The 24,779-nt window shown below is 47.3% G+C and overlaps 1 protein-coding gene across 2 annotated transcripts in view; it reads right to left on the bottom strand.

The window, feature by feature from the left end:
* SH3PXD2B (SH3 and PX domains 2B) overlaps positions 1–24,779 on the bottom strand; it is a 130,888-nt gene that overhangs the window by 51,975 nt on the left and 54,134 nt on the right. For both annotated transcript variants that reach the window (XM_075900256.1, XM_006138129.3), the window contains exon 3: positions 17,777–17,852. In XM_075900256.1, coding sequence (XP_075756371.1) covers positions 17,777–17,852 — 76 coding nt within the window. The remainder of the gene's footprint in view (positions 1–17,776; positions 17,853–24,779) is intronic.

Here is a 24,779-nt window from a genome sequence, read left to right as displayed (position 1 = left end):
CCCTCCATGGAGTAACAGTGCATCCCCATCAAACAAACATTTTCACATGAGCATCCAGAACAAGACCAGAAAAATGAAACCGTGGTGTAGAGGCTTACACAGGTCTCAGCTGCAAAAGGAAGGCTCCAACCTGCACTTCTCCATCACAAGGGCCAAGACATTGCTAAAAGGCTTCTTTGGTTCTTTTATTACTAACTCACAAGAGAAGGGAGGGGCAGGAATTACCAGCCTCTAGTTAATTTCCTTGCCATGAGTAACTACTGTTTTCTTTTCACCAGTAGGCAAGTCAATATAGTTGTTCTTTCACATCAGCCATCAAGGTAAAAAAATGGCTAAGTAGATTTTCTCTCTGGATCCTTATTTTAATGACGATTTCACAAAGATTAATGGGTCAAAAAATTTTTGTTGTTAGTCATTAGAAATCAGAATTTCATTAGTGTGCTGAGATATAATTGCTGATGGATACACGATAAATGTCTAAAACAAACCTCTGGAAGGAACATTTTAAATGTGTAACAAACAAATAAATGGAGATTTAAAAATTATTCCAGTGATTTAATACATAAACCTCCAGCAAATTCCCTTCCCTCCTCATATTTGCTTTTCTCCCAGTTCTGATGCTGATTCCCAAACAAAAAATTGATTTTTAATAAAAAGTTGATTTACATCAAAATGCCTAGTTAGCAAAAAAAAGCAAGAAAACCCAACCAAACAACCAACCATCAAACACAGAATCTCTCCATACTGCCAAAAACAGCTATAAAACTCTGACTTGCTGAGTGAGAAACACACACACACACACACACACACACACACACACACACACACACACACACACACACTCGCTTGCTCGCTACACCACTGGCCTCAACAGTAATGATGGGCTTATGGCTGAAACAGTGGGATGGGAACTTGAAGACATGGGTTTAGGATTTTGCACTGGGCCACCGATGCATATAATTTATCCCCATTGCAACAGTGTTAACCTGTGAAACTTAATTAAGTAGTTTAAGGTCCTCTGAGGCTAGAGAAATCCATAGAATCATAGAGCTGGAAGAGACCTCAGGAGGTCATCAAATCTAACCCCCAGCCCAAAGCAGGGCCAACCCCAACTAAATCATCCCAGCTAGGGCTTTGTCAAGCTGGGTATGTCTACACTACCCCCCTAGTTCAAACTAGGGGGGGTAATGTAGTCATACGGAGTTGCAAATGAAGCCCGGGATTTGAATTTCCCGGGCTTCATTTGCATAAAGCTGGCCGGCACCATTTTTAAATGCCGGCTAGTTCAGACCCCGTGCCGCACGGCTACACGCGGCACGGACTAGCTAGTTCAGATTAGGCTTCCTAATCCGAACTAGCTGTACGCAATGCTTATTGGATAGTTGACAGGCTAGTCAACTAGTTGCTTCCCCCCCTTGCTGCCTCTATCAGAAAGAGGCAGCGGGGGGAGAGGGGAGGGGCAGAGAGAAGAAAAGGGGGAACTTTAAAGCGGCAGCACCGTGTGGAGCCTGGGGTCAGACTCCGAGTCCCCAGCTGATCCTGGACTCCATGCGGCACTGCCACTTTGAAATGCTGTAGGGAGCATGGGACCAGTGGGGGACTGCTTGAGTCCCCCGCTTGCCCTGTGTTCTCTGCAGCACTTTTGCCTTTGAAGTGTAGCAACAATCCTGGGGCTGCTGCTATACTTCAAAGGTGGAAGCGACCTCATCGAAATTTTACATCTCTACCTCAGGTAGTTAAAGGTTGCTATCAAATTCCCCCTCACTCTTCTCTACTGTAGACTCAATAAGCCTAAATCCCTCAGGGTATGTCTACACTACAGAGTTAGTTCGAACTAACTTAGTTCGAATTAGTTAATTCGAACTAGGCTAATTCGAACTAACGCGTCTAGAACTAAAAACTAGTTCGAATTAGCGTTTTGCTAATTCGAACCAGCAAGTCCACATTGAGTGGACCCTGAACAGGGCTTAAGGATGGCCGGAAGCAGTGCCGGCAGGGCATCAGAGGAGGACTTAGAGCGTGGAGATGCTGTCTCAGGCTAGCCGAGGGCTGCGCTTAAAGGGACCCGACCCCCACCCCGGACAGACAGTTCTCAGGGGTGCCCCGCTTGAAAACCAGTCCTGGCTTGGAGTGCCCGGAGTGCCCACACTGGGCACATCACAGAACTCGGCCATCAGACCGGCTGCACTTGCCGCAGGCTGCCATCTGGGGAGAGGGGACAATTGGGGGGCTGCAGGAGAGCTTCCACACCCAGAAGCCCGCGGAGCCAGCCCAGTCCTCCCCATCGGGGGCTCATACCCCATTCCTCCCTCACCTCCTTCCACTTACCCTTCCCTAGCCCCCCTTCCTGATGTACAAAATAAAGATAACGTTTCTTCCAACATTGACTCTGTCTTTATTGAACAAAACTGGGGGAGACTGGGAAAAGGAGGTGGGAGAGGGGAAGAGAAAGGGTGGGAGAGGGGAGGGCAACTAACATGATCAGGGGTTGGGAACAGGTCCCAGATGAAGAGAGGCTACAGAGACTGGGACTGTTCAGCTTAGAAAAGAGGAGATGGAGCGGGGACAGGATAGAGGTCTCTAAAAGCAGGGGTTGGGTGGAGAGGGTGCATACAGAAAAGTTCTTCATGAGTTCCCATAAAGAAGGACTAGAGGACACCAAAGGAAAGGAATGGGTAGCAAGCTTCAAACTAGTAAGAGAAAGTTGTTCTTCACAAAGCAAAGAGTCAACCTGTGGAACTCCTTGCTGCAGGAGGCTGTGAAGGCTACAACTAGAACAGAGTTTAAAGGGAAGTGAGATCAAGTCATGGAGGTTGGGTCCATGGAGTAGTCTTAGCCAGGGGGTAGGAGTGGTGTCCCTGCCCAAAGTTTGTGGAAGGCTGGAGAGGGATGGCACGAGACAAATGGCTTGGTCACTGTCTTCGGTCCATCCCCTCCAGGGTCCCTAGGGTTGGCCGCTGTCGGCAGACAGGCTACTGGGATAGATGGACCTTTGGTCTGACCCAGGACGGCCATTGTAAGCTCAGGGCTCAGGGTCGGGGGTCTCAGTGGACCCCCTTGATTTTCATGCACACCTGCTCCTGGGTGGCCAGGCTGGCAGCTCTCCTGCCCTAGACGGCCACTTTCCTGTGCCTAGTGCGGAGATCGTGGATGAGGTCCACGATGTCTGCACTAGCCCAGGAAGGTGCCCGCCTCTTGCGGTCCCGGGCAAGCTCCCGGGAGCCGCCAGCCTGGTCCCGGGAAGAGGGGCTGGGCTGGGGGACATCGGGTGGGTGGCTCTGTGCCGTGCCAGGTGCAGGGTTTGCTGGCTGGGTGCTGGCAGGCTTGCACCTGGCACGGGCACCGTAGCCAGCGCGTGCCCCTTTAAGGGGTCCGGGGCCGGGAGGGGGGCATAGAGTTTCCCTGGTGTTGGCCAGAGTGGCCACCAGGGAAACCTGGGGAGGACTAGCCTCCCACTAGTTCGAATTAAGGGGCTACACACCCCTTAATTCGAACTAATAAGTTCGAACTAGGCTTAATCCTCGTAAAATGAGGTTTTCCTAGTTCGAACTAAGCGCTCCGCTAATTCGATTTAAATTCGAACTAGCGGAGCGCTAGTGTAGCGCCTATGAATGTTAGTTCGAACTAACGTCCGTTAGTTCGAACTAACATTGTAGTGTAGACATACCCCCAGCCTCTCCTCGTAAGTCATGTGCTCCAGCCACCTAATCATTTTTGTTGCCCTGTGTGACTGGACCTCCCACTGTGAGCGCGCAGTTTGTGGCGCGGGGGACGGGACACCGGCATTGCGCCGAGTGTTTATGGGCCGCGGAGCGCCTTGCAGCTGCGGGCACCACGGCCATGATGTGGCTTGGGCGCAATGGGGTGGGCGGAGCCATGCCCGTGATGTTGGGGTGGCGTCACGCCAGGCGCCGCAGAGGTGCGGGGTTTAAAAGCTGCCCACTGCTAGCAGGGAGGGGGCCCATCTGGGGGGGAGTGAGGCCTGCAGGGTTCCAGTGAGGCAACAGGGGACCCCAGTGCGAGGCCTGCAGCGAGCAACCAGTCCCTGGAAGGGAAGAAAGTAAACTTCCCGACAGGGGAGTGGAAGTAGCACAGGGCAGGGTGATTCGGAGTCCGTGGGCTGGCGAGTTGCGGCAGAGACCCCGCCAGCCGGACCGGACGGCACTATTTCAGGTCTGTGTCCTTAGGGCTTTGGGCTCGGGCCCGTGAGTGAGGGTGGGCCTGGGCCCCCTTCTCTCCCCATACCCTCAAAGGAGGGAGTATTGAGCAAGCCAGAAGAGGAAACAGCCCTCGGGCCACCAATCTACAGGCCCGAGAAGCCATTTTAAGAGAGGACTACGGGTGAGGTGGTGGGGAAATAAGGGACATAAGAGACGTCCAGGACAGGGCAGGCCCAGGTCCCCAGGCAGGGGCTGCCCCGACCTGGTCACACTCTCCAACAGACTTTCTCCAATGCGTCCACATCCTTTCTGTAACGGGGCCTCCAGAATTAGATGCAGTACTCCAGGTGTGGCCTCACCAATGCTGAATAAAGGGGAATAATCACTTTTCTAGATCTGCTGGCAAAACTCTTCCTAATGCACCCCAATATGCCGTTAGCCTTCTTGGCTACAAGGGCACACTGTTGACTCATATCCAGCTTCTCATTCATTGTAATCCCTAGGTTTTTTTCTGCCAAACTGCTGCCTATACAGTTGGTCCCTAGCCTGTAACAGTACTTGGGATTCTTCTGTCCCAAGTTCAGAACCCTGCACTTGACCCTGTTGAACCTCATTAGATTTCTTTTGGCCCAATCCTCCAATTTGTCTAGGTCACTCTGGACCCTATTCCTACCCTCTAACTTATCTACCTCTCCCCCTAGCTTAGTGTCATCTGTGAACTTGCTGAGGGCACAATCCATCCCCTCATCCAGGTCATTAACAAAGATGTTGAACAAGACTGGCACCAGAACTGACCACTGTTTAAGCAATCAGAATACTTCACATCAGGTTCCATCCAATCTCTACCTTGAGATCTTCTGGTTCCTCAGGGTTCTTTAAGAGCCCTGAACATGTCTCACTTCCCTATCCTACCAATCTTCTGGATGGTTATTTCTTCACCTCTTGCACCAAATTCCTTTGTGCCCGGGGGCGCAGCAGGGCTGCAATAGGTACAGGAGTGTGAGATGAGCGTCTGAAAACCCTGTGCCCTAAAGGAAATGAAGCTGGAGAGAAACAGGGAGAAAGGCCAAGGCAAAAGGGAAATTAGCTTTGATGAATACACTGGCTTCTTGGAACAGGGCCAGAAGAGCAATGAGTAGAATCAAAAACTGTGGACACAAAGGTACATTGCAGAAAAGGGCATGATTAGCGGGTCAGCCTTTGGCGAACGTTTACTAGCTCTGATCAGTAAGGCAATAGTGAGGAGAGTAACAGAAAGTAACAGTTTCCACTACTGGACACCAGTGAAGGAGGGGAAAAGAGAAGGGATGTACTCCTGTCTCTCCAGTACAAACAATTTCAAAGTTGACAACAAAGTGGCTCTGCAGCATGATGATAGGCAGGAACATTGGAGAGAAAGCAAGGAGCACCCTCTCCAATGCGAAGCACCAGCACGCCAGATGAAAGCAAAGACACTCCTCGAGGGAAAAGTTCAGAAACCAGACTCCTAATCACCCAAACAACAAAATCTAGGGGAAAACCCCTAACTCTCTTGTCTATAAGAACCTTTGGGCAACACTCTCTTTAATTACCAACTAATCTCAAGTTCTTTGTGTAAAGATGCCTCTAGAGTCAGAGAAATATAGGACTGGAAGGGACTTTTCTTGGTCCTCTCCTGTGCACTGAGGCAGGACAAAGAATTATTTAGACCATCTGTAACAGGAGTTTGTCTAACCTATCTAATTTCCATCATGAAGATTCCATAACCTCCCTAAGCAATTTGTTCCCATGCACTTAACTTTTCCTAACGTCTAACCTACATTTCTTTTGCTACAATTTAAGCCCACTAGTTCTTGTTCTGTCCTCCACGATTAAGGAGAATAATTTATCTTCCTCCTCTTATAACAGCCTCTTATGTACTTAAAGATGGGGCCTGAATGGAGGGGGCACCAAGTTCTCCAGGCTAATCCCAATTTTTTCCAACAATAACCACCAAACAACACAATAAATACTTTGCTCCTTTACAGAGCTTTCCAGACATCTCCAAGCAAGATGCATAAATAACCCAGGGAAGGTTGCAATAAAAATTCATCACACACCTCTCTCCACACCCATCAGCATGATAGAAAAGAGAAGTCAGAGAAATAGGGAAATCAGCATTTAGGATGGACTCAAAAGGTGTTTGAAGGGCAGTCTATGCAAATCTTCTTCCTACTGTTCTCAGCCTCCCCATGCCTTTTTAAATCAAGGCTAAGTATTGTAACTTTCATGCATTATACAGCACCCAGCTGCCAAGATCTGCCATTCCAGCACCAACTGCTGCCAAAAATTATCCGGACTACTCAGAGATTAAAGGGGTTTCTGCCAAAACAAATGAAGCTTTTAGCTACCTGAAGAAAAGATGAATTCAAAAGAAAAGGAGCAGAAAAAGCTTCTGATGATTTTCTGTAGAGTCTAGTTTTTTTTAAAGAGTCCACACACACACACACACACACACACACACACACACACACACACACACACACACACACACACACACACACACACACACACACACACACACACACACACACACAGCAGCTCCTTGGGTCTGTCTTTCTCTCCTGTATGGTACTGTGCTGTACACCTCAGGGCTAAGGATATTCAGTGACAATAGTTGGGCAAACTGCAAGTTCTTAAAAGGGGCCTGAGGATGAGGGGGTGGCTGTTCTATGCACAAACCCCACCACAGAGGCTATTATTTGGCCACATCCGTCAGGGCTCCTAAGTCAGCACGAAATAGCCAATCTCTTCAGCTCAGCAGCAGAGTCAGGGCAGACTGTGGTCAGTCTCAGAGATGCAACGTGGGAGAGGTAATATCTTTGGTTTGACCAACTTCTGTTAGGGAGAGACAAAAGCTTTTGAGTTTCACAGACTCCCTTGGACTGGAATCACCGCTCTGGCCAGGCAGCTATTTCATGCTTTCTCCCCTCCCCCGGGGCTATTTGATACAATCTAAATAGCTCTGAATCTCCCTTCCATTTCCTTCCCTTAACTGCAATGAGCTACTGACAACAGAAGAGACACTTGACAGCTGTTTGCCCCACAGAGATGTGGGTAGCCTGTAAAATTACAAAAGGACACCGCTCTGAATTCTACCTGAAAGCAGCTGCAGTCTTGAGACCTCCCTTTCAGCAACCAGACACACCTTCAATCAGACACAGCTCCCAAAGTCCTTTCAACAGGCAATGCCCCTTTCCTCCCCAGAGAGCTTTTCCTACACTCCCAGTGCTTCTTTCAGCTGAATGGCGCCCCACCTGCCTTCTCACCCAGAAGCAAGTGTCCCAGACCTCACACCTCAATTCCCAGTGGTCCTGCACGCACTCAGGCCTGGGCCCTGGCAGATACAGATCAGGAATTCCGGGTCCTGGGCTGCACTGAGAATCAGGGCTGATGTGTCACCACCATGGAGGCTTTGTCACCACCACAGCCCTCCAAATCTCCTTAACTCACACAAATACGTGTGGACTCTTCAGCTAATAGGTGGCACTGGAGAGCAGATCAGAGGGCCTTCCTGCCCCTTTAAGCTGCCCATCTCAGAGGTGATGCTGGCAGGCAGGAGTGAGGAACATCAGCAAAACCCTGGGTGTGGGCAGTGGGAACAGGCAGGAAAGTGGCAAGAGAGACGGCACATGTAGGTTGTGTGCAGCATAGGTGCCACGGAGAAAAATCAGAGGATGCCCAGCGCCACCAGCAGCCAACTTTCTAGTGCCCTCCCTCCCAAAACACCTGCTGGGCACACCACAAGTCAACTACTTCCCCTTCCTGCGAGTGCCTCCTGCCCATCACAAACAGCTGTTTCACATGCACAGGAAGCTCCAGGAGGGAGGGAGAAGAGCCGGGACTAGGCACATTCAGGGGAGAGAGTGAAAGGGGGCAAAGTGGGGGGCTGAGAAAGTGAGAAGTGGGGGTGGGGCCTGGGTAGGAGGGAGAAGTTGAGCTAAAAGGGAAGCCAGTGCCTATGGGGTATGGGTCTAAATGGGTTACCTGGGCTCACTTTTGGGCATGATGGAGATTCGTACAGCTCTGCCAATGTGACTTACCCAGAGGGATCAAAATCTGCCTTTGAGGACATGCTCTGAACAGTACACTGCTCCCCTCTCTTCCCTGCCTCCCCAGCTAACAATCTTCTGAGAAAACTCACAGCCACTCCTCAGTGCTGGAGGCAGGGCAGCAGGCAACCAGCTCTGCTGTTCATAATTATGCAACAGTTTTCAAATGCTGCTAACTGATGGAGTTGCTGACTCATTATTTAACATTAGCTGCCTGGCCTAATGCCCAAGCGCAGACACACACACACACACACACACACACACACACACACACACAAGCCTGCAGGACAAAATGATTGTCGGATAACAACAGAAGGCATACGTAGACAGCCGCCTCCCTGCACTTCCAACTGACTGCTGGGCAATGGGGCATTCTCAGCATGCACAGGCCTGACTAGGCAAGAAGCGGACACAAAAATGGGGTGCATCTTTCACCACCATGTAGGGTCTAAGCCCTGTCTATACTAGGGGGCTGTGTCAGCCGCTTTTCCGGAATAAGCTGCGAGCTGTCTACACTGGCCCTTGAATTTCCAGAAAAGCAATGATGCTCTACTGTACAAAATCAGCCGCTATTCCGGAAAAACTATTCTGCTCCCGCTCGGGCATAAGTCCTTATTCCGGAACACTGTTCCGGAAAAGGGCCAGTGTAGACAGCCCAGTAGTCTTTTCTGGAAAAAAGCCCCAATCGCGAAAATGGCGATCGGGGCTCTTTTCCGGAAAAGTGCGTCTACATTGGCCACAGACGCTTTTCCGGAAAAAGGGCTTTTCCGGAAAAGCAGCCTGCCAACGTAGACACTCCTTTTCCGGAAAAACTGAAAACGGAATAGTATTCCGTTTTAAGCAGTTCCGGAAATTCCTGCCCGTGTAGACACAGCCGGGATGTTAAATATCAGTTAACTGAATAGTCGAGTAACTTCATTAATTTTTATCGGTTAGTCGACTAGTCTATAGATGCCGGGGTGGGGCCAGCAGCCACTGTATCAGAGGCAGCAGTGCACCTTGTTAGTAGTTTAAAGTGCTACATAGTTTTTCCTTTTGTTTTAGCAAAATCAGACTAACACGGCTACCTCTCTGTTACTATCCAGAGAGACCAGATACTCATTCTGCCTTTAAAAAACAAAGCCCCCTCACTCTTATTTGGTTAACTGATGCAGGTTGTGCTGTAGCAGGTCTAGAGTGGGGGACTGTAAAGTGACTTCTATGGCAAGCATGCTACCTCTGCAGATCTCATCTGCCCAGCTCAAGAACTGGAAAATATCAGGGGAAAGGGTGGGAGAAGGGCTGACAGGCAATTACCCAAGGTGTGCAGGAGACACCCTGGGGGCAAGGTGGCATCCCACAAGACAGAAGTTAACCTCTATAAAAGAGCAGGCAAAAGGTGCATTCTGCTCCGCCCCACCGGAATTCTCAAGTCCAGTCAGAGCCATATTGGGGAAGAAGTAGTGGAGGGAAAAGAAAGTTGCAGAGGCATTCCAGTCAGCCACAAGATTGTGGTTCCCACTGAGCTGAAGTTGTTACTTGATCCTGAGCAAGTGGGAGAAGCAGAGAACCATAAATGCATCACAAAGCTGATCAGAGCCATTAAAGAAGCCAGATATTTTGAGAGCGGAAAAAATCTGGCTCTCGTTTTACTCTAAAGGACTCCCTCTGATGCAGAAAGAATTCGCTTCTCCACACCTTTCAAATCACATCCAGATTTCCTCTAGCACAGGCTCCAATTCACTTTAAAACCCGAGCACTGTTGGTTCCCAGAAGGAGAAGTCTGGTCCTAGTTCCACTCCTAGTAAGGAGGGATTCACTCGGGTACACAGACACCAACTCCGTGGGTGCTCCCACACACATGGCTGGGGCACCAACGTGGAAAAATTAATGGGTGTTGAGTACCCACCAGCAGCGATGCTCCCGCCTTTTCTCTTCTCCCTGCACTACTCTCCTGATGGTGGCTCCACTGACCAACTCCTCTCCTGCCCTCCCAGCACTTCCAGAGCACCACAAACAGCTGACTCATGGCAGTCAGGAAACTCCAGGATGTAATGAAAGGAGTGGGGGAGAAGCCAGCAAAGAGGCGTGACGGGGCAAGTGCTTGGGGAAAGGGGTGAAATGGGGTCAAGGTGGGGACAGGGCCTGGAGCAGAGGGGGGAACCAAGCACTTCCCAGCTAGAAAGGAAGTCATTGTCAATGCTCCGGTATACTGCCTTTACCACTGCCAGATGCATGGAAAAGCAATGATAGGACTTTTTCTCATGAATCTAGACTGCTTAGCAGGGCATCTACTTGCTTTGTAGAGATGGAGGGTGAGAGCAAACAAACAGGATAGCAGGGAATGGCCATCTTCTACCTAATTAAGTTAGCGGGATTCCTGGCAACCAACCAAACTCAGCAACTGGCGTTAAAAGCTCAGAAGTGGAACTGGCGTGGAGAGGAGATATCTTCAAGGCCTCACCCATGATCTCTTCACTGAAGAACTCTTCAAGGCAGCAAAACACTGATGTGATTCTTGCCTCTTAGTTACTAGGCTGGCTCTTAATGCCTGAGACAGAAGTGACCTGTGGTCTGATCACAAAAGTACGACCTAGAAACTATGCTTTGTTGCCAGCTCCCAAGTGCCTTGTGCAATCTGGGGCAGCCACTTAATATTGTCTGTAAATGGGGAATAACCGTATTCATCTACCTACCTCCCAGGGACATTGTGAGGAACAATTAGCATTTGCAGATAAAAAGTTCCCAAAATGCAAGTATTGGGTTGCTGGTCAGAGTGTGGGAGGTGGGAGCTTGAAAGAAGACAACATTCTTCTAAAAACGTATCCTATTAAATCCTTTTCTTCCTTTAGAGTTTGCTGCTGTCTCTTACTTAACCTTCCTAAAAAGCAATTTCATAACCAAAATTAGCTGAGCTTCAAGCAACCCCTTGCAGAGATTCACATTTCCAGGAAAGCAGACTGGCTGGAATAGGCTCTGGGCCACTTAGGTTGTGCAGAGCTTGGAAGGCTCCACTTTCCTTATAAAAGACATTTCCTGAACGATCTGGCACATCATTTACACAACAGGCCCATCTGAGCTCATTTGTTTTCTTAGTTAATTCTTTCCTGGGGTCCCCATCTTGTCATCCCTCAGCCAGCAAATGAATAACCCTTAGTGTGTGAACACCTCCAGGCAGGAATTAGGCCTTTGTGTGTATATTGTAGATACAGAATTGATATTCAACAACCAGCAACTGCTTACTGGGGACTCGGTCTCCAAGTTATGGGTTGATAGCTATCCAAAGCTTTGCACAATCCCCCTGTGACTCTTCATTAGTGAAGGCTACTCCATTCTTCTTGCCACAACAATAAATGTCCTGTGAGCTAAGACTAGCCAGAGACGTATTGTGTGGTCATGAGGCAAAATCCCTCAACACAACAGTCACATGAAAGACCTGGCATTGACTCAAGGCCAGCATGCAAGCAGCTCGGAATCCACCTTCCAGTTCTGTTGTATGGCAGCAAATGGAATTTTCAGCAAACTACCTGAATACTGTCAGACTCAGAGGTGGGCAAGGCCTTGGAGACCATATTCTTCTTATCTTCTCTTATAACACAGTAGCAACCAAGACATGCTACAGACAAGTGCTGTCCAGATATATACAGACAGATTTCCTCCTCCAGAGAGCCTACAGCCCATCCTCATTCTTACCATGGGTTTCTCTCAAGGACTCAACTTCATTATTGTTCCATCTGTTTTAGAGTGGGGTGATGGGTAAGGATATAAAATCCTGTTTCATTTGTTAACCAGTTAAACATTATGTTTAGCCAATTGAACAGGGTGGTGGGAAGGGTGTTCCAGCCAGGCTGGGCTGGAGCAGCACCCATACCACAGACCAGGGCTGCTCTGGCTGGGCTGGAGCGCCTCCTGTGGGGCTGGAACTGCCCCACTGCCCACACTGGATGGGGGGTGCTCCAGCTGCCACTGTTTACCCATAACCAGTAAGTCTTGGGTGAGGTTTACCAGTTAAACTTTCTTCTCTCTTCTCCTCACCCGCCACTAGGGATGTGAGAGTGTGGGAATCCTGTGTAAGGATATTCTCTGGAATGAGCTGAGACCTTCTTTAAGTCTGAAGGCCCAAAGTCTCTTCTACTGATTTCCATGAATGGGTCATATCCCATTAGGAAAAATAAAGCTTTTTTTTTTTTTTTTAAAGCAGCAGCTGGTTGCTGTAAAAAAAAGCATTAATAATTGGGACCACTTCCCTCTCCAAGAAAATCTTGTGACACACTGAAGGAAGGGAATCTCCTCAGGTCCTGTGGGTGTTCCTAAATTCAAGACTATTATAGGTTTACTAAGAATGCTACAGGCAGCAGGTTGTGCAGGGTAGCAGGAGATAATTTTTCAGGACTTCAGAGGCCATACATCTAACATTACCATAGTTGGCTTCCCAGAAAGCAGCATATTTCAGTCAGACCATTAGAGCCAAGTCACCACTGGTAATGAAACTCAGATGCTAAAATGTTCCTCAAATGGGGGAGGAAAAAAAAGTAAGCTATAGATGGCACCGGTTTTTCAGGCTCGAAGAAAGTCAAAAAGTTAGCAAGCCTAAGTTTTACCATATAATGGATGCACAAGATGCAGATGAACAGATGCTGCTTTGCCTCACACTCAGCCCATTCTGATTGCACGTCCTGATGGAAACAGCACAAAATCTGTATGTTTAAAATAGGGAGAGCATGTTGCCATCTCAAATTGGGGAAGAGGAGACCTGAACCAAAAGGAATACAGCACAATTTCTGTACCTGACAATGCTACCAGCTACTCATAGACTTTTTTAAGTCTCTCTCAGGAGGCAGACCCTGCCAATAAACCCCCTCACCAGGTACATTAGACCAGGTGACTAACTCCACAAGGCAACAGCTGCTGTCTCCTTGCTACACATGCCAAAGATGCAAAGGAAGCACTGCAAAAGCAATAGACCTTACGTTAGTTAACAGCAGCTACCCTTCATGAAAGGATTAAGCATCCCTGTGCAGTTAGACGGATGTGAGTCTGATGATGTACCTAATGAACACTGCAGGAGCCAGTCAGCAAAGTGCCCTATTGTAAGATGTTCATGCCATAGCCACCCATTGCTCTGTGCCAACGTATGAAAGCAGGAGAGGCGAAATCCAGAGATGTTCTTTATCCACCATCCCTATCACTATTTCTGAGAGGGGCATGCAATAATTGCAAGTGTCAAGGTAAGTCTTTGGCAGGAGAATGGACTGCGAGTGACTGAAACCTTTAGAGAAGCCTGGGGAGGACATGAACACAGGAATAAGGGGAGACATTTCAAGGCAGAGGCTATTTAACCTCAGAGCAGCAGCAGCAGCAGCACTGGAGAAGCTGGCTCCAGCCTCTACGACAGAGCAGGGCAAAAGATGATCATTGGGCAGTAAGAGCCTCAGCCGGCTTGCAGCTATGCGAGCACTCCGGAAAACCAGGTGCAGGGCATGAGCCTGGAGTGCCTGGAGAGAGCGGAGACAGGCTTCTCATGCCAATCCCACCCCCAGTAGCTCTCATTTGGCCAATAGCAGTTGCCTGTTTGCAGGACAGGCAGCATGCGAAATGCCCCTCCTCCTTCATCCCCCAGGCTCACAGCATTCAGTTTAGAACAGTAAACGTGGCTCCTGTAACTCCTCTGAATACGTCCAGGGGCTGGAAGGCAGGGACGCTGGCTAAGGAACCTGCTGGGCTGCTGGCTTGGAGCCAGATAAGGACACCCAGCCAGCGCCTCTCTCTGGGACCCCAGCATCTCCTTTCCTCCTCCAAGCCTCTGTCCCCATTCTGCCTTCTTACCCCAAGTAACCCAAACCTTCTGCACCCCTGCTCCAACCCTCATATGCCTTCCTAGACACTGCATCCCCCCTAACGCCCCTCCTCAGGTCACAACCCCCTCAGACCTTGCACACCAGTCTACTATCCCTGGTTACAGTCCAAATCCCTGCACCCCCACCTGCACTCCTGCCCCAAATCACAATCTTCTCCCAGGCCCCGCACCCCTCCTCACCCCAGTCCATTGCCCCAGGTCACGACCCCCTACTTCACCCAAACTCTCTCCCGGATCCCATACCCCAATCCCTTACCCCAAGCTCCCTTCTGCACCTAACCTCCATCCCAGACCCCCACACCTCCTCCATTGATATAATGGAAGATTGCAGCCCTGGACCACTTACGAAATTCTAGGAGTGGCTCCCCATCAAAAAATTACTGCCCACCTCTGTGCTAATGACTTAAGGTAAAAAAGAAAAAGATTCTTTTAACAGGATTTTTTTGAGTGTTACAGATATCTAAAACTCGGATCTCAATGATTTTTTAAAATCCTGTGTTACTAATTAATACGTGGTAAATAGTATTGCATTAAGGCCAGATCTTTGCAATGTGGTAGAGTTCTGGCTTTTATGAGTCAGAAGTAGCAAGTACTTGGTACTCCAGGGTCTCAGAGGAGTTAGTCGGTAACTAAAAAAGCCTAAAAACCAAACAGTCCTGTAGCACCTTACGATAACAAAAATATATAATTAGTATCATGAGTTTTCATGGGCACAACCCACTTCTTCAGCCCACGATAGTGTATATTTAATATGAAATCAAATAAAAAGAAAATCATAAACATTGCTCCTTGTTAATTAACCCTTGTTTTAATCTATTTTCTTGCACACCTATAAATGATTTAAATATATATTTATTTCTACGGTTTTTGTTTGCACTGGTGGGTGCACATCCACACACCATTTCAATATTGGTGGTGCACATAAGAAATTTCAACCCGTCCAAAAGAAAATTCAGCCCGCCCAAGGACAGAACACTGGGCCTGTCTCCACAGTATAACCTGCTTTCTCTGCTGCTCCCCCATTAGCATCTTTTGTCACCTTGCAACTCAGTCCTAGGTAGCTTGAGAGGGAGAGGGGTGAAGCACCTAAATACAGATACATACTCCAGGTCAGTGGTGGGCAACCTGTGGCCCATAGACCACACACATCTCATCAGGTAAACTGCTGATGGGCTGCCAGACAGGTTGTTTACCTGTATCTGCAGATATGGCTGCCCATAGCTCCCATTGGCTGCAATTCACTGTTCCTGGACAAAGGGAACTGAAGGAAGCAGCTTAGGCCACAGGGACTTGCTGGCTGCCACTTCCCGGAGCTCCCATTGACCAGGAACTGTGCACTGCAGTCAATGGGACAATGGGTGGCATTATCTGCAGACAGAAAGTAAACATCTGTCTGGTGGCCTGCCAGCAGCTTGCCGTGACGAGCCATGTGAGGCCCACAGATTGCTCACCACTGTTCTTGAGGTATTGCTCTAGCACTCATGATTATGCTGCCAGTTAAATTCAGTTTGTATAATACCATCTTGAAATACCAAACACTATCCTCATGACCCTCTGGAATGATGGAGGCATTTGTCCAAACATCGCCACCACAATTAAGCCAATTTACAATAGAGATGGACCTCATATTGACATCACATGCTCCTTGGCTCCGAAGCGGTTCAGAATCTGAATTAGTAAGTTTAAGTTAGGCTTTCAGCTCTGGAATTTGCTTCTCTCACCTGCTTGACTTTTGAAACCGTCTGAAGATCCTACAAGGCCCATCTGCCTGCCACAGCTTTGAGGATCAAAAGGTTTACAGGGATAACTGGAGGTTTGGGGACTCAGATAAATTCTCTTGGTGGGCAACGTCAGGCAGGCAATTTGACTGTAACTGGAGATGGATTATTTTAGCTTATTGCGGGGGGTTGGGTGGGGGGGGGGGACGCAGCTAGAGCAGCGGGCTGGATGCCAGTTACAGCTATTTTATGAAGTCAAAATAACTGCGCATGCAGCCCAAGGAGGGATGCCATTATAGCTCATAGCTCAGGCTCAACCTGACAGCATCAGTCCTTTGCCAAAATTAAATCCCAAAGGAGAGTAATTTAAGAGGGGAACTTTTAAATGAGCAGCACTGAAATCAGCAAGTGAGGCTGTGAAACACAATACACTCAGGGCAGTCATTCTGGAGCCCAATCACTGTCTTCCAAAAATAGCAGTGGTTTGGTGGGAACAAGCAGGGATTCTTCACAAACGGAGAGAGCAATCACATTGTACTCCCTATTTTTCCAAGTCATGCTCTCTGCCAATTTGGCTTTCCCCGTTGGCAGCAAAAAACTGCATAGCAGTGCCTTTCCTCTGTATTAATGTCAGACTTGCTCTGGTTTTGCTGATGCTACAATCAAGGAAGAAACCAGAACCAGAAATGCCTCCATGAATAATCCAGATACAGTTTCTTAAGTACAAATACGCCCTGGCTCATTAACAGGAACAAAACAAAGTCTTTATGTCACTTAGAGGAAAGGAACTCCATGTCTACGCTGCAATAGGAGGTGTGATTTCTGGCATGCCCATGCTAGCTTAAATGTAGCTAGCAGGGCTAAAAATGTCAATCAAGACACAGCAGCATGAACCACAGATTGGGTTATACATACCCAACATCTCCAGCATGCTGGACTAGCCCACGCTGAAGCCTGTGTCACTGCATCTTTACTGGTTAGCCATGCTATCTAGATTAAGGCTAGTGCAGAAACATGAGCCCATGCTACAGCCAAACGTGCCTTTAACATCTGCATTTTGAGAAGACATCACAATGGTTTGCACTAAATATACTTGTGGTGTTCTCTGCAAGTATTTACAGTATTGTCCATTTTCATGAACTACTTGGAAAAAAGTTTATGCAGTCCAATCTATCGGCAGCGAGTTTGTGAAAGACTCTCAAGAGCCAATCTCCCTGGCAAGTTTTGTGCTACATTTTCAAAAGCAGCAGCTATGTCATACACAAACAACCACATGCACCCATTAGGGCGAAAATGGGTAATTATACAGGTTACTTTGGACACATAAGTGCACAGCTGCATTCTGGATTTGTGGGGCAACTGCTGTACTATAGACACTCTGTTTGGAGAACTGGCCCTTAGCATTGCAGGAGAAAGTTACAGCTGTTAGCCTGTTTCAGTACTACATTTCTATAGGATTGCTTTCTAAGTCTCTCTGCACTTTAACTAGAGTTTGATTCCATTCCAAACTGCACAGAAGAGTTCCTGGGGAGCTTACACTACAGCTAGACCTGGGCTCTGCTGGGTGTCTCAATTCTGAAACCCAATGGTATGTCCTAGGAGCAATTGACAGAGCCTGTGAAGGTAAGATTGCTGACCTAAAACAGGGGTGTATTTTGGGGGCAGTGGCTATGTATTTGCCATTCAGGATGGGTAGCATCCAGTGCTTACATTCTGGAGAGAGTCAGAGGTCAAAGCTAATTGTGGGTTGCAGCCCTGGGAACTCAGGAGTTTAATACTTATTTGCATATTACTAAAATACTACCATGTTCACTTTAATGAGAAGGATGCAAGGCATCTGAAGTTTCAAACTCATATATTGTTCAAGTCTCCAACCCTTAAGTCATAGTTGTGTACACTGGGAGCGGGTAACAAGACCTTTTCTGAGTCTGACCCCAGTTAAATGTGTTATATACAACCAGAGTTTGCCTGAATTAAGTCCATTCTACCCACCTGGCAGAAAGGGGATGATCCTCTGTTTGGGGTCCTTCTGCCCTCCTTCCATTGGGAACTTGTCCAACATCTGCATCTAAAAAAAGGGGACACAAGATGGGATTTAAAAAAAACAACCATTGAAGTATTACACAACAACTACTCAGCAGGAGGGAAGACTGAAATGAAGTCAATTCTCCATGTCAATACAGGTGAGTCTTGGCTATCTGCACATAATCACATGAATTGAATTAGACACAGAGGATAGAGCTGAAACCGTGTCTCCCCAGCAATGAGAGAAAAGTGGTTGCATGTTCCAAGGGGCTCTAGCAACGTGCGGGCTCAGATGGGCACCCTCATCATTTTCTAGTTTTCCTTTAAGTTGCAGGTCCCAATTTATGTGTCACCATTTGTGTGCTTATTCAAAGTTTGCATTTCACTCAGTGTGAAATGGGAAGTCAACCTGCATTTTTCTTTATTTTTTAAAATCAAACAAGTAGTCTCCATCCTGAAGGATCTCAGAGTAATTTACAAACATATACACTGGGCTTAAAAACTACTGACAACATCCCTCATACCTCCCAACTAGTGTTCCCGATAATCTGTGTGCTTGTGTGACCACTCAGGAGAAATTCAAATAATGCCCACCTGATTAGCAGAGTGGCCACAACTAGGTTTTTTTTAAAGTGGTGGTACACATTTGCCCATGCCGAGATGCACATAACATTATTCCACACATGGATGGAAAAGTTTAGAGGAAACATTGCTACCAGCTACTATCAAATCCTCTAATAGACTTTCCTAAAAGGACTTGCTTCATAGAGTCAAAAGGTTTGCAATCACTGGCTGGCACAGCAACGTAGAAGAGACCAGAAAGGTAAAGATTCACTTTTCTTATTGTCAGGCTATTGAGCAGGACCTCCACTCCATTATAAAAAGTATCTGAACCTTAGGAGGGCCTTCCTTTACAGTACAGCGCACTAAGCAGAGCATCCTCCAAGGATGCCAATGGGAGTGGAGGGCACTCAGTTTCTCAGGGCTGCTCCAATCATCTTGCAACAAGGGGTTCCGAGTGCATCACAGCCTCCATAGGTTGTGCTAGAACTCAAGACAATTTATGAGTAAGAACAGGGTTCTCTTTGGTCTTTTATTTAGATCAACTTATTCATTAGGCAATTTGAACATGGCTTTTTTTCAGCACACCAAAGGGAGACCAATGGGAGTCTGCACACCAAGTGCTTCACTAGCTTTTTCCCCCTCGCCACCATTTTGGGTGTGGATTTCTAAGACCTCTAGATGGGGATACACTGTAATTCTCAACACTGCAAAAATCAGCCTCTTTGTGTGTGCATGCACATGCATGCATTAGGGATGTAAAATTTTGATTGTTTGGCTAATTGAATAGTTGATGCAATGCTGCGTGCAGCCTGGGTCAGCTGGGGAACTCCCAGCTGGTCTTGGGCTGTACATGGCATTTCAAAGTGGCAGCACCATGTGGAGCCCAGGGTCTGGCCCCAGGCTTCATGCGGCACTGCTGCTTTGAAGCACCCTCTGCTTTCCCCCCTGCCTGCTGCCTCTTTCTAACAGAGGCAGCAAAGGGGGAGAGGGGGGGCAACTAGTTGACTAGCCTGTCGACTACCTGATAAGCATTTGCTTATTGGATAGTCAACTAGTCATTCACATCCCTAGTGTGCATACATATGTATGCACAATGGTGGACAAAAATAGGCACAGATTGAATTCCTTTGATTCTTCTATTAATATAAAGGATATAAATGCTGCCACCATTCGCCTCTACAATAAAGATGTCCTACAAACAACTTCCACTTCCAAACAAAGTCCATTTATTTTCAAGAGACATCTTTCATTCAAGTATCATAATTGGCACAGACAAAGGTTAACAAAATGTAAGAGTAAATGGTTTTATGCATCATAATTAAACTCTGGGGCTGTGTCTAGACTGGCCAGTTTTTCTGGAAAATCAGCCACTTTTCCGGAAAAACTTGCCAACTGTCTACACTGGCCACTTGAATTTCCGCAAAAGCACTGACGATCTCATGTAAGATGGTCAGTGTTCTTGCGGAAATACTATGCTGCTCCCGTTTGGGCAAAAGTCCCTTTTGCGCAAAACTTTTGCGTAAACGGGCCAGTGTAGACAGCTGAGATTTGTTTTGCACAAAAAAGCCCCGATCGCAAAAAAGCCCATCGGGGCTTTTTTGCACAAAAGCGCGTCTAGATTGGCCATGAACTCTTTTCCGCAAAAAGTGCTTTTGCGGAAAAGCGTCTGTGCCAATCTAGACGCTCTTTTCCGAAAATGCTTTTAACGGAAAACTTTTCCGTTAAAAGCATTTCTGGAAAATCACGCCAGTCTAGACGTAGCCTGGTAGTCCAGGCTGCAACTAAAGAAAACATATGGCATGTTGAGCTAGTCAGCATAGCCCAGGGGGAAGAGCACAGGACTGGGATGACTACAGAGCTGGTATAGTCCAGAGTTCTAATCCTGGTTTAGACATGAAGCCACTGCATGGCTTTAAGCACAGCACTTGGTTTCCTCCATCAGTGTGAATTAAATCACAGAGCTGGGGAGAATTTAACCACAAAGCCATCCTTCCAGTAATGCATTATTACTCTTCCCTCATTTTCACCATTGTCCAATGATGGCAGCACAGCTGTGTCCCAAAAGGCCATCACACATCTGGACTCTCAAATGGACTTTTTGGTATCCATGTAGAAAAGCACAAAATTAAACTCCATTGCAACAATCAATAGCCTAAACCACACAGACAACAGCAACAGAGCAGGGGTTTAGAGCCCCAGATTCATCTTTCCTTAAAGCATCTTAAATTGGCAGAAACAGAGGTTAAAATGAAATATTAAGTTTTATGTATCCTGTTGGCCCAGGATGAATATAATAGAGCAAAGTGTTGTTCTCTGGCATGCCAGATAAGGCTGCCAAATAATAACACAGAGAAAAACAGAAAGGAAGGCTGGTCCGATAGCCTAGGACTTGGCAGACCCTGGTTCAATTACTTGCTCCAACACAGACTTCCTGTGTGACCTTATGCAAGTCACAGTCTCTTTACACTAGTGTCTCATCTGTAAAATGGAGAGAATACTTTCCTATTTTGCAGGGATACTAGAACAGATTAAAGATTGTGAAGTGCTCAGATTGTCTGTAATGGTGGCCAAGTATGTACCTAAGAGAGTTATTGGTTTGCTTTTATTACTATAGGCAGCACATTAGTCACTGTGAAAGAATACTAACCCTATGATTTTCTGTAGGTCGTACATAAAAATAATACCATATTCTTCTGCTGGTTTTATAAACAACAGCAGCACTTCACAAGTATTGCCTTAGATCCTTGTCTACACTACAAGTTAATTTGGTACAATTTAGGAATAATCCATACTCCTGAGATACACAAGTTATACTGTCCTAAGCACTGGTGTAGGCAGCACTGTTACTACCATCTCCTGCGTAGGCAGGAGTTAAGTCAAATCGGAGAATTCCCTCTCCTATCAGTTGGAGTGTCTCTACCCACAAGTACTACATCGGTACAGTGATGCAGCTATAAATGCTGTAGTGTAGACATAGCATAAGTCTGTGCAAACTTTAACCGCAGGCATTAGTGAACAAAATAAGAACACAAACAAAAGCTGGCAAGATTTATTTCAAGCTCTATGAGGAGAAATATACACACATGCACACGGCAATCCATGCATAGGAAAAGACAAAACCCCAGCAGAAAAAACAAAGGACAAATCAAAACCAAAACAAATAAAAAACCACAAACAGAAACATTCAAATGCTCCCTTTAAAATGTGGATGCCAAATACAGAAACATATTAATCAAGAAAGGGATATGCTTAAAGCCTCTTTCCAGGTTTGGACTTACAGTTAGCACAAACCACAAAATGAGAAAGGTTTCATGTAGATTCATTTCCTCAATGCAGTGAGTCCCTTTCACCTGCCTTACTGAGCAGGTAACACCCTCCTGTTCCTTATCGGCTTGAAAATAAAGAATTATACAGTAGCTCCATTAGCCCAGATTATAGCATCATTGCGTCACCATTTTTCCAGAAAGAAACTGAATGACTAACCATATTCCCTCTGTTTGGAAGGGCTATTAAGTTTATGAGTGACAGAGAGATAAGTGATGCAAACCAAGCCACTAATACAGCACATCTCATTACAGTTAAGTAGTAGAATACTGGACTCTCTCAAGGCCTTTTCATCTAGCATTTCTGAGAGCAAGCAAAGTGCTCCTAAAAGAGGGAGATACTAACAGTGCCAGAGCCAGGCATATTGCAGACAGACCCGCCGTCCTGCCATGCCTTTTATTCTTCCAATCCCATACAGATCAGCTGTGACACCTCAGTCCTGTCTGTCTTGCAGCATCCCCTGATATTCCAGACAAGGATCCCAAACGACATCTGTCCTATATCCCATGGTGGATTTCCGGATGTGCCCTAGTAGGAAGATTAGGAGACCATCAGCTCTCAGATTTTGGCAGTCACTTGCAAGTTCCTAGAGGATCTCTGACCAAGCCACCCAAGGTGCCCTCTCAAAGTCTCTGCTCAAAAAGCAAAGAATATCCAGGCTAATGGGCAGAACACAGGAGGACAGGAAGAGCGATATGTACAAAGAGGGAGGAGGGATCTCCCACTGCTCCAGAGCTGGGATGTGGGAGAGAAGACTGTACGTTATCTGCCTGCACTATTCCTGATTCTGGTCAGTGTTCCACACCTCCTAAATGAGGGGTGGGGAACCTCAGGCCCAGGGGTCAGATGTTTCCCCCAGCTTGCCTGGATCTGGCCCCTGTGCTGGCGCTCCAGCCCCTGCCCTGCTGTCTCCCCCATGGGGTTGGACACACAAATCTACTAGCCTGGGCTCCCCTAGGCTCTGGTGTGTGAGGGGAACGTGGAGAGAATCTTTCTCTTTCTCAGTCGGGGGCCACATCAGTGAAGATTTGTTTATTTGATTTTGCTTCTCCCTTGTGTCGGGGGGGGGCGGATTTTTCTGTGGGTCTGCAGCCCCCGACCCAAAAAAGATTCCTCACCCCTGTCCTAAATTAACTAACACTAACAAGTCCCAAGCACGGATATGGAAAAGCCCAGTCTCTGGAAAGGACAGATAAGGCCTGGAAACCATTGAAGAAAGGAAGGGGGGTGGGGGTGCATGTCAGAAGGGAGGGTCACATGGAGTTGCTTCCAGCCCATCTGCAACATCACACAGCTCTCGAGAAGTCGGCAGAGACCCATTCAGCAGTTTACAAGACATAAGCCTGTGGCTGAAGAAAAGCTAAAAACCCATTCCAAGGAAAACAACCCCAGAGCTGGCTCTGACCGCAGCAGGTGGTTTGTGTTAGCAGATATGAGGGCGCATGTTTAGAGAAATCCAAAGTCTTTCAGTCACAGGCTTTAAAACACAAAGTCTTCTAGCCCCATAGCAAGGAGAAGAAACAATTTAACAAAGATGGAAGAGAAATAAATTGCAAAGCTGGCAACTGCCATTAGACTCTAGAACAGGGGCGGGCAAAAATCAGGCCTGGGGGCCATATTCGGCTCCCCAAGCGTTTCTCTCCAGCCTGCCCAACAGATTGGCAGAGCGTGCATTCCTACAACTGGCACTGTATGTTCAGCTGCCCCTCCCTCCACCTTGCTCCCTCCTGCAGCCAAGCTTCTCCTGCAAGCTGTGCAGAGAGGAGAGAAGGGAGTGACGAAGTCAGGATGTCCCCCTGCCCCAGAACCCCATCTCTACAGTGCAGGGGTCAAGGAGAGGGTGACACAGCAGAGCTGATCCAGTCTGAAGCATGGATAGTAAGTGACTCAGAAGTGCCTGTCTTAAGAGACAGTGCCCTGTTCCCAAGATTTCAGTGCTCAAGCTCGCTTGCTCTCTCTTGCTTTCACACACACATCCTCCCCATACCCCATCTCTGCAGAGCAGGTGAGGGGGGAGACAACAGAGCAGGACAGCTCTCCCTGTTTTAAAGAGACAGTGTGGTTTCAGAAATTTAGCCAGCAGCAGCCAGCATACACACTATGTCACTGTCACACACACTTAGTCTGTGCCATACACACAGTCACTGTCACACACACACAGCACCACACATTCAATCTGAATCAAAGTCTCTCTCTCTCTCTCTCTCTCTCTCCCCCTCCCCCCCCCTTCCTGGCAGGGGAGAGGGGGTGCTGGAACTGGCCTCTGACAACAAACCAAACTTCATAAAGTGGCTCCCCCTGAGAAAATTACTCCCCATGACTGGTCTAGAACTAGACGGAACTTAGTTGGTTAGTTTCAAGGTCAGCAAGATGTTAGAAGAGGGACTTCATTACCTTCTCAGATCTGTGAACTGGTTAGGTTCTGGAGAGGTTTGACTACAGAACACTCTCCTCCTCGGCCTCAACAGACTTTCCCTAGTAAGGAAGGAATTTTGGATTGAAGAAATTCAGAATGGAAAGACTCGTCCAAATAATTGCAGCACTCAGAGTTTCCTTCCAAGTTATGCAAAGAAAGTGGTATTATCACATTCCCAGAGCACTCAAGTGCCCAGCCATCCCAGATCCAGAGGAGAGGGAATAGAGAACAAACTGGGAGCAGACACACATAAAGAGACCCCTTCTGAAGGCAGGAGGCATCCCAGACCCTGAGATGGGCAGAGAGGCCAAGATACCCTCTCTTTTAGCAGTGAATTCAGCCAGCCCAGCAAGACAGAGTAAGGAAACAAGATACTAAAATCACAATACAACACACTATTAAAGTGTTTGCAAACAGATCTTTAAAAAATATTAAGTGCAGATGCCATTTAGAGCATTTACATGTATCTGGTTAATTCATGTTTTATGCAGGAATAAACATGGCACCAACCTTTCACTTTTGTGTGAGAAACTGTAATGGTTGTAACTAAACTGTAATAATTGTTATTATGACCTTCATTTGGGGGAATGGGAAATTACTATAAACCAGTGGTGAGCAACTTGAGGCTTGGGGTTCTATGTGTGGCCCATCAGAGTCCCTCTGCCC

Source organism: Pelodiscus sinensis, chromosome 17 (genome assembly GCF_049634645.1).
Source record: "Pelodiscus sinensis isolate JC-2024 chromosome 17, ASM4963464v1, whole genome shotgun sequence".
In the NCBI taxonomy this organism is placed as follows: domain Eukaryota; kingdom Metazoa; phylum Chordata; order Testudines; family Trionychidae; genus Pelodiscus; species Pelodiscus sinensis.
This window is presented reverse-complemented; position numbering and strand designations above follow the sequence as displayed.